The 15,093-nt window shown below is 44.8% G+C and overlaps 1 protein-coding gene across 5 annotated transcripts in view; it reads left to right on the top strand.

Annotated features, from left to right (window-relative positions):
• TBC1D1 (TBC1 domain family member 1) overlaps positions 1 to 15,093 on the top strand; it is a 245,798-nt gene that overhangs the window by 80,069 nt on the left and 150,636 nt on the right. Inside the window, exon 1 of one of the 5 annotated variants that reach the window (XM_032136089.2) lies at positions 6,046 to 6,177. The exons of the other annotated variants lie outside the window; for them this stretch is intronic. Coding sequence (XP_031991980.1) covers positions 6,148 to 6,177 — 30 coding nt within the window. The 5' untranslated portion in view covers positions 6,046 to 6,147. Of the gene's footprint in view, positions 1 to 6,045; positions 6,178 to 15,093 lie in introns of those variants that run through there. 5 annotated transcript variants of the gene reach the window in all.

Raw genomic sequence — 15,093 nt, 5'->3', positions numbered from 1 at the left:
GCCTCAAAATCATGGCGGAAGGCAAGAAAGAGCAAGTCACATCTCACACGGCAACAGACAGGAGAAGAATCGAGAGCCAAACCAAAAGAGTTTCACCTTATAAAACCATCAGATCTTGTGAGACTCATTCACTACCACGAGAACAGGATAAGAGAAATCACCCCCATGATTCAGTTATCTCCCACGGTGTCCCTCCCACAACTCGTGGGAATTATGGGAACTACAATTCAAGATGAGATTTGGGTGGGGACACAACAAAACCATATCAGATACTATTATGTTTAGATCTCTGCAGTCCTATTTGGATAGCCTATTGCTTTCCACAGAGCAACTATATATATATATATTTATATATATTTTAAAGTAAAGGATCTAAAACTGTAAGAGTGGTTCTCTATCCTGGCTGATAATCAGAATCACTTGTTAGAATATATTTCTAAGCTTTAAGTAAACCCAGAGTCAACATTATGGGTCAACACCAATAATGACGTCTCTGGCTGAGTTCAGTGGGCTGACACATTTGACTTGGCTAGGTGGAGTGTTTTAATAATTGAGAATGCATTCTCCAAGATGCCGTAGTTCCTTCATTCTTTATCTTCTCACACCTTGCCCTCTTCACACATTTATATGACCTGCTTGCCCTTTGAGGTCTCTGAGAATTTGACCTTTGCCCCAAAACAGCCAAATCATCTGCCTTCTACTCGCCCTCTCACTTGGCCACCTTCCCATTACAGGTGACTCTGATAGACAATCAGGGCTGGAAACTATCAGTGTCTTTGAGCAATGACTATTCTGTCTGCAGAGGTTCTCTATTCTGAATGCATGAGAGAAACACCCTGGAGATGTTAAAAATTACTGCTGCCTGGCTGGGCACAGTGGTTCATGCTTGTCATCTCAGCACTTTGGGAGGCTGAGGCGGGCAGATCACCTGAGGTTAGGAATTTGAGACTAGCCTGACCAACATGAAGAAGCCCTGTCTCTACTAAAAATACAAAATTAGCCAGGCGTGGCGGTGCATGCCTGTAATCTCAACTACTCAAGAGGCTGAGACATGAGAATCACTTGAACCCAGGAGGCGGAGGTTGCGGTTAGCTGAGATCGTGCCATTGCACTCCAGCCTGGGCAACAAAAGTGAAACTACGTTTCAAAAAAAAGATTACTGATGCCTGGTATCCGTACAATCCTTTCATGGTAGCATACACAGTTCCTTGTGGGAAGGATATATTTTTCAGATGGGTGGGAGAGTAGTATTTTACAGAAAATAGTGTATTTGAATAGGCTAGGCCCAGTGGCTCATGTCTGTAATCCCAGCACTTTGGAAGGCCGAGGTGGGCAGATCACCTGAGGTCAGGAGTTCGAGACCAGCCTCAACATGGAGAAACCCCGTCTCTACTAAAAATACAAAATTAGCTGTGCATGGTGATGCATGCCTGTAATCCCAGCTACTTGGGAGTCTGAGGCAGGAGAATTGTTTGAACCTGGGAGGAGGGTTGCAGTGAGCTGAGATCACATCACTGCACTCCAGCCTGGGCAACAAAAGCGAAACTCCATCTCAAAAAAAAAAAGGGAAAAAAAGAAAATAGTGTATTTGAGTATAGGATTAGATTTTCTGATGTTAAGTTTCCCTTTGATGGAATTCCAGATTATAACAGAGAATGTCTTTGTGCAGTGTGACTGGCAAGCTACATGCTGGTAGTGAATTAAAATAAGAGCTGTCATGTATATTTCTTAAAATATTTGGTGTTAGAGCACCACATATTACTATCAAATCTACCCAATTCAAAGGCTCCTCCTACTTTCCCATGAGATTAGTGATTCTGCCTATTCCTGGATTAGGAAGGAAGACTTGGATCAGAGAAAGAACCCTGTGTGCCTAAAAGATAACACAAACCTTAGACAAATTCTAACCCAGACTGCAGGAGCCTCTACCCCGGATGTGTATATACAGAGAATTGGATCCAGGTTTAAACAATGAAGCCTTCATGTCCTTATTTCACCTGCCTGCATACATTCCAGCTGTAACTGTTACATTGAGGATTTGGCCTGTTTTTTGCAAGAAATGCAGTTTTTATTCCCCTAAACCTAATGTAATTTCCACTTTTTGGCATCCCTATTTTCTGTGGCGGAAAATTTATCTTAGTCATAGGTACTTCAGATTTCCTTAGTCAATTCAGGGTTCTCCCCATCCTTTCCCCAGAATTGCTTCTAAGTTCTAGGCATTTTTGGAGAGTTTCGTGTAGGAGTTGGAGTGATGGAGTATGATGACATTTGTCCTGGGTTCAGCTTGTCCAGTCTGGTCCTCAGCCGACTATCCACTCACATCAAAACTATGTTGTTGCCTGATAACTCTCTAGGTCGCTCTCTAGCTGAACTGGTTCATACCAGCCCAAGAACACAGGACAGTTTTGGCTGCTTTCTCCAGGGCCTATTGGTCAGTACCTTTTAATCATTAATGTTTTAAGACTAGTGTTAATGAATCTCATCTACTAGTGGTTCTCAACTTTAATGAGTATACCAGTCACCTGGAATTTTGGTAAAATGAAGGTTTTGATGCAGTAGGTCTAGATTAGGGTAGGGCCTGAGATTCTGCATTTCTAACAAACAGCCAGTTGCTGCTGAGGCTGCTGGTCTGTGGACCACACCTTGAATAGTAAGGCTGTAGAGTCTACAAGCATTCTCGCTCTAATGGAACTGTCAGCCTCCATCTCTTCTAAGTGTTTGGGAAAGTGATGTGGTAACAGGGAAAGATTTGGCTAAATGGCTGCAAATGCACTCCCTTTTCCACCTTCATTAAGCAGGGAATATCACTGCTTAAAAGTGAGAGAATAGCACTTCCCTAGGATGCTTCTAAGACCCTTTTCAAGGGTGGCCTCTGTTGGAATGATGTCACTTTTTTTTTGAGACAGGGTCTTGCTCTGTCACCAAGGCTGGAGTGCAGTGGCTGAATCTCAACTCACTGCAGCTTCGACATCTAGGGCTCAAATGATCTTCCCACCTCAGCCTCCTGAGTAGCTAAGACTACAGGTGTGTGCCACTATGTCCAGCTAATTTACTTCTATTTTTCCTTTATGTAGACATGGGGTCTCACCGTGTTGCCCAGGCTGGTCTTGAACTCCTGAGCTCAAGCGATCCTCCCATCTTGGCATCCCAAAGTGCTGGGATTACAGGCATGAGCCAGTGTGCATGGCCTGATATTACTCTTGACTTTCTCCATGCTCTTTTTTTTTGAGACAGAGTCTCACTCTGTCCCCCAGGCTGGAGTGCAGTGGCATGATCTCAGCTCACTGCAACCTAGGCCTCCCGGGTTCCAGTGATTCTCCTGTCTCAGCCTCCCAAGTAGCTGGGATTACAGGCGCATGCCATCATGCCTGGCTAATTTTTTGTATTTTTAGTAGAGACGAGGTTTCGCCATAGTAGCCAGGCTGGTCTTGAACTCCTGACCTCAGGTGATCTACCCACCTCAGCCTCCCAAAGTGCTGGGATTACAGGAATGAGCCACCATGCCCAGCCTCTCTATGCTTTTATGGTTTTATCTATTCCTATGCACCAGATAAAACCACAAGGGTGGAAAAAAGATGAAACCCTATCATCCCCTGTAGGGTCCAGCCCCACAGGGTTGGTGGTTTTTTCCCCGTGTGCAGAGACGAGAGAGTGTAGAAATAAAGACACAAGACAAAGAAATAACAGAAAAGACAGCTGGGCCCGTGGTACCACTACCACCAAGACATGGAGACTGGTAGTGGTCCCGAATGCCAGGCTGCACTGATATTTATTGGATATAAGACAAGGGGGCAGGGTGAGGAGTGTGAGCCATCTCCAGTGATAGGTAAGGTCACATGGGTCACGTGTCCACTGGACAGGGGGCCCTTCCCTGCCTGGCAGCCGAGGCAGAGAGAGAGAAGAGAAAGAGAGAGACAGCTTACACCATTATTTCTGCTATCAGAGACTTTTAGTACTTTCACTAATTTGCTACTACTATCTAAAAGGCAGAGCCAGGTGTACAGGATGGAACATGAAGGCGGACTAAGAGCGTGATCACTGAAGCACAGCATCACAGGGAGACGGTTAGGTCTCTGGGTAACCGTGGGCGGGCCTGACATCAGTCAGGCCGTCCACAAGAGGTGGAGGAGTAGAGTCTTCTCTAAACTCCCCTGGGGAAAAGGAGACTCCCATTCCCCGTCTGCTAAATAGCAGGTGTTTCTCCTTGACACTGACGCTACCGCTAGACCACAGTCAGCTTGGCAACGGGCGTCTTCCTAGACGCTGGCATTACCGCTAGACCAAGGAGCCCTCTGGTGGCCCTGTCCAGGCATAACAGAAGGCTCGCGCTCTTTTCTTCTGGTCACTTCTCACTATGTCCCCTCAGCTCCTATCTCTGTATGGCCTGGTTTTTCCTAGGTTATGATTGTAGAGCGAGGATTATTATAATATTGGAATAAAGAATAATTGCTACAAACTAATGATTAATGATATTCATATGTAATCATATCTAAGATATATATCTAGTATAACTATTCTTATTTTATATATTTTATTATACTGGAACAGCTCGTGCCCTTGGTCTCTTGCCTCGGCACCTGGGTGGCTTGCCGCCCACAATGCCCCATGATCCTCTCCTTTTGATATTCATGCCCTTATATTATCTCCTCCCCTTAAGAGTGGACTAGACTTATGTCTTTGGTTTTTCACAAACAGTAATAGAGCAAAAGTGTTGGGATGTCACATCTTAATTCATAAAAAACTGTTTTTGGATTTGTGCATTCTCTTGGATCACTTGTGCTGGGGGATACAAACTGCCATTTTCTGATCAGCACTATGGAAAGAAACAGCAAGAAACAGAGGCCCTGAGTCCAGCAGCCTGCGAGGAACTAAATACTGGCAACACCTATGTGAATGAGCACGGAAGAGGGTCCTTCAGTCCCAGTCCAGTCTTGAGATGACGGCAGCCTCAGTTAACAGCTTGGCTGAAATTTTAGGGAGACTTTCAGCCAGAGCCATCCAGCTAAGATGCTCCTGGATTTCTGACCCACAGAAGTTGTTTGTGGTTTTAAGCTTCTCAGTTTTGGGGTAACTTTTTAATACAGCAATAGGTAGCTAATACCGTCACTAAACTTAGATGCTAGATATTTAGGGAACAACATTAAAATGTCCCAATGGTCCTTCAAGAAGATAATGCCCAATTAGTAAAAGGAAAAGAGAAGCAGAATTCTTGGGCTGGGTTGGCCATTTGGCCTGAGGAACTCAGTGAGTGGTTCCACCTGACACATACATTACACATCAGCGATTAGACCTTTGGACTTTTTTTTTTTTCAACGTGGAACTCAGGAGTGGCTGGGATTGCAACTCAGCTTTACCTTTGTAGCCATAAACTGACCACCTTGTCTTATCATATTGCCTTGGGAGAGAAGAAAACTATGGTGAAATCAACATTTTTCAAGTCGCTAAAGCCTCCCGGCAGGCAGGAGCTAAATGGTTCTTTTCCTCTGCCCCATTTTTGGTCTCAATCGCCGAGTTTCCTGACTCCAAGAAAACCACCTTTGATTATATAAAGGTATTAGGGGCTGGGGAACACTGGTCTTTTGTTACCAGCAATCTAAAGCGCTTAGGAAGAAAAGCCCTGGGGGTGGGGGTCACCCCTGGAAAGTTGGGCGGGCTTTGTGTTAGCTCCAACTCTGGGGCTTTTGTGGAACCTCGGAGAGGGAGGAATTCTTAGATTTCTGAAAGTTGTGCGAAACGGACCCCAGAGGCCTGGAAAGGCGCGTCCCCAGCCTCCAGGGTTTCCTGCGCAGCCCTGGGCATCTCGGAAGGGGGCGACCCCAGCATGTCCCAACTTCCCGGCGGCAGCGGAGCGCGGGGGTGGGCGGGATCGGCAGCGCGCCCTCCCCTCCTCTCCCCTCCTCCCCCCGCCCACCCCCTCCCCGCGCTCTCCCCTCCCACTTCCCTTTCTCTGCCTGGCGGCCCGGCGGGCGCGACCTCTCGGGGCAGTGACGAACTGGGTGGAGCCCGCCGCCGCTGCCGCCGCCGCCAGGGAGAGCGATGCCCCGGCCCCGCCGCTTCCCAAGCCCGCCCCCGGCCGCCCGCGGGCCCACGGGCCGGCGGCGGGAGTGAGCGGGAGCCGGCGGGCGAAGAGCCGCCGCCTGGCCCGCGATGTCACCATTGTTCAGCTGGGTGGCCAAGGTAGGCGGCGTCGGGCGGGCGCCCGTTACCGGAGCGGAGCGGTAGGCGCGGGGCTGGAACATTTGTAACCTTCGGGCCGGGGCTGGGCCGGGCCGCTGGGGGCCAGGCGCGGCGGGGGGCGAGCGGCGGGCGCGACCAGGTCGTCAGCCGCGCATTTCTCATTCATTAGTCTCCCAGATCCCTGTGGGGAGGACGGGCGAGGTAACGGCGCCCATTTCACAGCTGGGGAGACTGAGGCTGTACTCGGAGACCCCTGCAGGAGCCCGAACCCAGCAGGCGGCTCCTCCGGCCCCTGTCGCTCCCCGCGCCGCGGAGCTGCCGCTCGGTGCCTCCCCGGCGCGGGACCTCGCGGAAGTCGACCCCGCGTGTCTCCCTCGCGGGTGTCGCCCTCGTGTGTCTCCCTCGCAGATGTCGGCTTGCGCTGGGCCGCCTGGATAGGGCGCCGAGGATGCCCAGAGGCTGGTGCCCACAAGGGGCGTCTGTCTTTCGTTTTTAACCCTCTGGTTTCAAAGGGCATGTTCTGAGGTCTGAGTTTTAAATAGAAGTTTTTAACTTTCCATTCCCACAAAGTTTTATTTTCAGAACATCAGCGCTTTCGAGATAACTGGGTGGTGCAAATCCAGGCCAGTTGCACTGTTGCTAACAGGAAGGCATTAGTGTAGATTTCCAGAGTTCCCACCAGTTCGAGAACACAGTAATAGCATCAATAGCATTCTTTTTATCCACTCCTGCAGTGCCAGGTGTCTGACTGTGTTTTAAAGGATGCGACCCTCGCCACCTTGAAAGGCTCGCCAGTCGTTAGGGCATCTTGCTGTCACCCCATGCACTCAGTCCCTTGGCCGGCCCCTTCGCAGGGCTTGTTTCCTGTGTATGGCTGGTTGAGTAATAAGCCCACTTATTACTCAACTTATTAGCCATACTGTGAGCCTTTACCAATTAATAATTTAATTAGGTGGTGGTTATATCTCGAGTTATCATGCAGTGCTTTTACAGTCTTACTTAATTACATTTTTATGAATACCTGTTTGTGAGCAGGTATAGCTTTGCCTGTGATTTAAGTGATACAAAATTGGAGACACAGAAACTAGGTAACACTAGTTTTTAGATGGGCAAAAGTTTTTAGGTAGATTTTTTTACTAGGTGAATAACATTCCATTAGAATCACTTCCTGAAACATAGCTGGTGGTAAAATGAGATGACTTTCAAAAACGTTTTGAGTCATTAAAAAGCGGTTTCGCACCGAAGAAAAATTGGTAATGCCTACACATTCTGGTTTGAACTGATAGCCAATTAGTTTTTGTAAGTATCGGTGAATTTAAAAACTGTTTTGAAGTTTGAAAAGTAATTCAGTGTGTTGTCTGATTATGTTTTACTTCCTCATCCTAGATTGAAGATTTGAGTCTACTTTTATATCGTTATACTTTTGTACTGTAAGGCCAAAGAGAGAAAAAAACAAATTGCAACTCATTTTATTGCAAAACCAGTAAGAAGTAAATGTAAATTTTTAAAAACTTACTACTAGTACTGTTTTTTAAGTTTTACTTTTCCAGAACACATTTAGTAAGATGCTATTCATTGTGGGAGTGAGATGGGCTTTTGTTTACTTTGGTACAGAGGAAACAGTGAAAACGCCCCCAACAAAGCCTTATTTCAAAAACCATCACAGACTTTTAGGACGATTGTTAGCCTTCTCCAAGTGTCAGTACGTTGGAAAAGTTTATATAGAGGAAATGTAGGCTGGTAGCTTAATTTGGATTCTGAATCTTGTTATTTCAAAATTATTATTTTCGAGACAGAGTCTTACTCTGTCTCCTAGGCTGGAGTGCAGTGGTGCGATCTCAGTTCACTGCAACCTCCACCTACCAGGTTCAAGCGATTCTTGTGTCTCAGCCTCCCCAGTAGCTGGGATTACAGGTGCATGCCACCATGGCCAGCTAATTTTTGTATTTTCAGTAGAGATGGGGTTTTGTCATATTGGCCAGGCAGGTCTCGAACTCCTGGGCTGAAGTAATGCCCCCGCCTCGGCCTCCCAAAGTGCTGGGATTAAAGATGTGAGCCACCGCACCCGCCCTCAAAATTATTATTTCAATTACAGGACAAAAGCGGAAAAACTATTAAATGTTTTTGGAGCAAATTCATGTATACCTCTTAGCATACATTTTTTTTTTTTTTTTTTTTTGAGACAGGGTCTCGCTCTGTCGCCCAGGCTGGAGTGCAGTGGCTCAATCTCGGCTCACTGCAAGCTCCGCCTCCCGAGTTCACGCCATTCTCCTGCCTCAGCCTCTCCAAGTAGCTGGGACTACAGGCGCCCGCCACCACGCCCGGCTAATTTTTTGTATTTTTAGTAGAGACGGGGTTTCACTGTGGTCTCGATCTCCTGACCTCGTGATCCGCCCGCCTCGGCCTCCCAAAGTGCTGGGATTACAAGCGTGAGCCACCGCGCCCGGCCAGCATACATTTTTAAAATGTGGTTATTTTATATTTCATTTCCTCTAGGTGGTGCATCCATTGCAAATTATATCCTGAAATTGAATGATTTTTATAGATAACATGTTATCCTGTGAAAGATTTTAGAATATGAAATTAGTCTTTGGAAGTTTATTTCTTGGAGTTATAGATTGTAAGAATGATGTTCTATGGAACCGATGCGGTTTACGGTGAAGAGGCAAGTCATTAACACACTTTACATTACAAACTAGGTAATACCCTAAAAACAAAGACAAAAGGCATAGATAATGTACACAGTGTGAATAATCTTGAAGTTGTTATATTTGACGTCAGAATGCCTCTTCAGAAACACACAGCTGCACATGAGCACAGGCCTCACACAAACACCTGCACATCCAGTTACGCAGCTGACTTTCCTTTTCCTTTTTCATTTTGACCTTTGCAACTGCAGCTGAACACCTGGTAGGGAAGGAGAGGGGTGGGTGTTGGTTGATTCACATGGATAGTTGAGCATGAATGTGTTTTTCTTTGTTTTGAGACGGAGTTTCGCTCTTGTTGCCCAGGATGGAGTGCAATGGCACAATCTTGGCTCACTGCAGCCTCTGTCTCCCGGGTACAAGCGATTCTCCTGCCTCAGCCTCCCGAGTAGCTGGGATTACAGGCATGCGCCACCACCCCGGCTAATTTTGTATTTTTAAATAGAGATAGGGTTTCTCCATGTTGGTCAGGCTGGTCTTGAACTCCTGACCTCAGGTAATCCACCCGCCTCGGCCTTCCAAAGTGCTGGGATTACAGGCGTGAGCCACTGTGCCCGGCCAAGCATGAATGTGTTTTTCTTGTGCAATGCATTAGTATTGTGTGAATATTGAATGTATAGAGTGGGCAATTTCGTGACGTAGGAATAAAGCCAAAACGGGAGAGTTTTGTTTTAAAGAGATTATCTGTTTAAAGAAGAAAGAAAAACATAAGATGTACTTTTAAAAAAAATTGGACATGATCTGGAACATTAGGGCAGGTGTACATTGCATCAAGAATGTGGCTGGGCTTTATAGCAGTGTGATTTCTTGATTAGTCTTTCAGTGGAGACACTTGACTTTTTACACAGTTTACAAATAAAACTGAACTCAAGCTTTCTGATTTTCATAGTAAACTCACAGATGTCCCCAACAACCTGTCAGTTTTGAGTATATCTACTGTTTCTATGCCTCCATGTATCTGTTAGTCAAAACTAACTGCAGCAGAACTGCCAAGTAACTTTCAGAATTTATTTGGATTTGCACCTGCTTATAAAGTTTGTAGCTAAGATTATTGCTGGTATGTCAAATTAGTAGATTTTAAATATACATATGTCAGTTTATGAGAAAAAAAGGAAAAATGAGAACCAAATATAGCCAAGTTTGCTGTGTTTCAAATCCAAGTATAGTTTCATATAGTTTCTGGTGTGTATCAAGTATTTAGCTTATGAATAAAGTATTTAACTGTGTAATGTATTAATAAGGCATGTAACTGTGTATTTTCCAGTGCTCATTCAACAAGTGTTTACTAGGTACTTTTTGTATATAAGCAGTGTTTATGTCCTGGAGGAGTTAATTCACTCTGCACAATAGATTATCCTTTAAAAAGTGTGCACCCTGAAGATTTGTTTTAAAGATGCATTTAAAAAGGAATCTTTTTTTTTTTTTTTTTTTTGACACTGAGTCTCACTCTGTCGCCCAGGCTGGTGTGCAGTGGCACGATCTCGGCTCACTGCAACCTCTGCCTTCTGGGTTCAAGTGCTCCTCCCACCTCAGCCTCCCTAGTAGCTGGGACTATATGCATATGCCACCATGCCCAGCTAATTTTTGTATTTTTAGTAGAGACAGGGTTTCCCCAGGTTGGCCAGGCTGGTCTTGAACTCCTGACCTCAAGTGATCTGCCCACCTCCACCTTCCAAAGTGTTGGGATTACAGGCGTGAGCCACTGCATCCAGCCCACAGAATCCTTTTGTAAAGCAAGTAACTGATTGCTAATTAATATTTTATGTAAAACCAGGTTTTCTGTATTTGGGCATTACTTTTAAAACATTGGTTTATATAGCCACCATTCATTCAACAAGTCATTTAACAAATGTGTTCAGTGCAGATATTTACGGATAACCTACCTATAATAGGTACTATTTGAGGAGCTGGGGATTTAGCAACCGACAGGCAGACCAGGTCCCTGTGTTGATGGAATTCTAGATGGGAGAGATAGCAAAGCAGCAAGCAAATAGGTGAACAAGATTATTTCAGATGGTGGTCAGTGCTAGGAAGAGAAGTAAGAGTGGCTCCGGGCTGGGGTGGCATTCCATCTGACTGGTGAGAGGGCAGTAAACATGCTCCAGGCAGGCCTCAGGGAGAAGGGAGGTATGGCTGGAATACATCCAGCTGGGTGCACAGCACTGAGCTTTGAGTGGGGAGGGGTAAGGTGGGCCAGGCTGTTTATGGCTCCGTAGGCTTAGAATGGGGTTTGGATTTGCTTTTAAGTGTAGTAGAAGCCATTAAAGGTGTGGAAAAGAGGAGTGATGTCAGCTGATGTATATTTCGGATGGAAGCAGAGGGACCACTTAGGAGGTGGTTTTGGTTCGGGCAGGAGGTGATAGGGGTAGCTTGGACCTCAGTAATAAGAAAGGAATACCAGTGGATAGTCATTGTCTTTTATATTTTGAAATGATGTGACCCAGTGGCTTTGCTATCTTGTTTGTCTGTGTTTGGTGCAAATAACCGAGTAACTAATTGCTATTTATATGTTGAGTACAAGTACAACTTGCCCTTCCATCACCTCTTTCTTCTAAGCACAGCTTTCATGCAAAGTTCTGTCCTGACTCTGGGCTTATTTATTTACCTTTGAGGTTTCCTGCAGACTGGACCAGCCCACCTTGGGTGCTGGTAGGCGGTAGGAGTTGCCCTTCTGTTTACCAGCACAAAGCACAGCAGCCTTCCTATGTAAGGTGTGAATCTGACTATAGCAAATATTTGGGCAACAATTTTCTTGTGTTGCTTGAAGTCAGTCCAATGTTGGTTTGTCCTTGATGTGTGTCCTAGGCTAATGTGATGTATTGTTTTAGAATTTTTTTTTCTTCTGTACACTCATATTACATTTTATTAGTGGATGCTTGAGTTTAATGAGGAGGGGAAAACTCCTTCTTGTCATAGTCAAACCATTCTTTGAATTTGAAAAATGTGCTGCCTCGGCTAAGCAAAGCTGGTATAACCCTGACCAGGATTTCAGCAGAGTTCCTGTGGAGCACTTTTTATCTGGTAGTGGTGGCAGCTGTGCTTTGGGCTTTGGGAACTCTGGTTGCTTAGAGTGTGCCAGGAACTTGGGCCTAGGTTGGTTTTAGTGAAAGAGAATGGAGGAAAGCAGAGATAGAAATCCCACCTAATCCGCAAGTAGAACACAGCCCAGAGCAGTGCCCGATGAGAAAAAAAGATAAAGTAGAATTTGTTTCCTTAGACAAATTCTTTAATCTGATCTTAGCCTGTATGTGTGTCCCCTGTTCTTCTGTTTCTATCAAAACTCTTCTCATCCTTCATTCCTTTCCTGAAGCACCTCTGATTAATCATTCATTCATTGGACGAATGTACTAAGCAGGGCAGAGAATAACGGGTAGGGCAGGGTGTGCCAGGCAGTGGGAGTAGCATATGCTAAGGTCTGGAGGCCCCTTAATGGAGCTGCACTCACAGGAGGTTGGTGGGGCTGGAGCGAGACTGCTGGGGAGAGTAGCAGAGGTGAATGAGGACCAGGATGAGCATGGCATACAGACCCCTTTGGTATTTTATTCCAGAGTGGTGAAGATCCATTAGGGACCAAAGATGATCTTTCCCTAAACCCTTTTTTTTTTTTTTTTCCAGACAGAGTCTTGCTCTGTCACCAGGCTGGAGTGCAGTGGTGAGATCTCGGCTCCCTCCGCCTCCCAGGTTCAAGTGATTCCCCTGCCTCAGCCTCCCGAGTAGCTGGGATTATAGGCAGGCGCCACCACACCCAGCTAATTTTTGTATTTTTAGTAGAGACGGGGTTTCACCATGTTGGCCTGGATGGTCTTGATTTCCTGACCTCGCGATCTACTTGCCTCGGCCTCCCAAAGTGCTGGGATTATAGGCGTGAGCCACTGCGTCCAGCCCTCCTCAAACTCTTGTAGCTGTATATTTCGTCCTGTATGATGCTTTGTACAGTCACCACACTGTGCCCAGATTTTTCTTCTTCCCTTTTTTCTTTAAATATACTTTATTTTTTAGAGCAGTTGTAGGTTTACAGCAAAATTGAGTGGAAGTTACAGAGATTTCCCATATAGCCCCTGTCCCCGCTCATGCACAGCATCCCCTTATTAATATTCCTCACCAGAATGGTGCATTTGTTACAACTGATGAATCTATATTGACATATGATTATCACACAAAGTCCACTGTTTACATTAGGGTTCACTGCTGGTGATGTACATTCTATAAGTTTGGACAAATGTATAATGACGTGTATCCAGCATTATAAAATCATACAGAGTAGTTTCATTGCCCTACCAGTCCTCAGTGATCAATTCATCCCTCCCTTCCTATGAGCCTTTGGCAACCCACTAATCTTCGTACTATTTATAGAGCATGTATGTATAGTTGTACCTATAGAGAATGTCATGTAGTTGGAATCATACAGTATATATGTAGCCTTTTCAGATTGGCTTCTTTCGCTTAGTATATGCATTTAAGTTTCCTGTGTGCTTTTTTTTTTAATGGCTTGATAGTTCCTTTTTTTGTGCTGAATAATATTCATTGCCTGGATGTACCACAGTTTATCCATTCACCCACAGAAGGACATCTTCGTTGCTTTCAAGTTTTAGCAATTATGAGTAAAGCTACTATGAACATCTCTGTGTAGGTTTTTGTGTGGATATGAATTTCAGCTCCTTTGAGTAGATATCAAGAAGTATGATTGCTAGATTGTAATGTAAGATTATGTTTGTTTTTGTGAGAAGCACTCAACTGCTTTTCAAAGTGCCTATACCATTTTGTATTGCCATCAACAATGAATGAGAATTTCTTTTGCTCCTCACAGGCATTTGATGTTGTATTCTGGAATTTGGTTATTCTAATAGATATGTAGTGGTACCTCGTAGATGTTTTAATTTATGTTTCTTTAATGACAACTGATGTAGTCCTACCCCCTTTCTTTTGATTAACTTTTAAGGAGTAGAAATAATGTTAGGCTAGGCGTGTTAGCTCACACCTGTGATCCCAGCACTTTGGGAGGCTGAGGCGGGTGGATCACTTGAGGCCAGGAGTTTGAGACCAGCCTGGCCAACACGGCAAAACCCTGTCTCTAGAAAAATACAAAAATTAGCTGGGCGTGGTGGCGTGCACCTGTAATCCCAGCTACTTGGGAGGCTGAGGCATGAGAATTCCTTGAGCCTGGGAGGAAGAGGTTGTAGTGAGCCAAGATTGTGCCACTGTACTTTAGCCTGGGTGACACAGCGAGACCCTCTCTGGAAAAAAAAAAAAAAGGAAATGTTAGTGCTTTTGAATTTTATTTTATAATGCACAGTGATATTCAAGAACATCTGTACAACCTATAGGAAGACCTTTATTTGGTTATATTTATGATATATATATTTTCTTGAGATGGAGTCTTGCTCTGTCGCCCAGGCTGGAGTGCAGTGGCGTGATCTCGGCTCACTGCAACCTCTGCCTGACGGGTTCAAGCAATTCAGCCTCCCGAGTAGCTGATTTTTTTGTATTTTTAGTAGAGACGGGGTTTCACCATGCTGGCCAGGATGGTCTCAAGCTCCTGTCCTTGTGATCTGCCTGCCTCAGCCTCCCAAAGTGCTGGGATTGCAGGCGTGAGCCACGGGGCCCGGCCTATATTTATGATGTTTATGAATCTAATCTTAAGTATTTGGTTTTTCCATTTAAAAATTTCTATGATTTCTGATTTTGTTATTGGAAGAGTGATGAGCAAATACTCTATGCTCTTTTGTTAAATTTATATGAAAGAGTTGACAGAAAAATTTCCTTAATTTTCATGCACTTTAGTTATTTTCCTGTAAATTATTTTTATATCTGTCATGATATAATGGGATTAGACTCACGGGCTCTGTTCTTTTACATTGGTTGAACTTGGCTAAGTTAACTTTGCTGAGCCTGTTTTCTCGTCTCTAAAATGAACTTAATATATACTTGTTTTGTATTTATCTTTTTAAAAATAGTTCCTATTTTGAAATCCAATAATGTCAAAATCTGCTTAGGAAATTGTGAAGACTATTTTCAGATATAAACCATTTAAAACATGGTTGAATGGGCAGTTTAAGTTAATGGCATGTGTGGTATTAGGCAGGGTAGATACTGAGATGAGTAGGACATGGGCCCAGCCTTTGAGTAGCTTGCAGTCTAATGGGGAGAGGGAGACCTGTGGAGATAATTTAATTTTAATGTGATATATGCACGAAGAATCCCTCTGCTGGGA

Source organism: Hylobates moloch, unplaced genomic scaffold (genome assembly GCF_009828535.3).
Source record: "Hylobates moloch isolate HMO894 unplaced genomic scaffold, HMol_V3 SCAFFOLD_17, whole genome shotgun sequence".
Classification (NCBI taxonomy): Eukaryota; Metazoa; Chordata; class Mammalia; order Primates; family Hylobatidae; genus Hylobates; species Hylobates moloch.
This window is presented reverse-complemented; position numbering and strand designations above follow the sequence as displayed.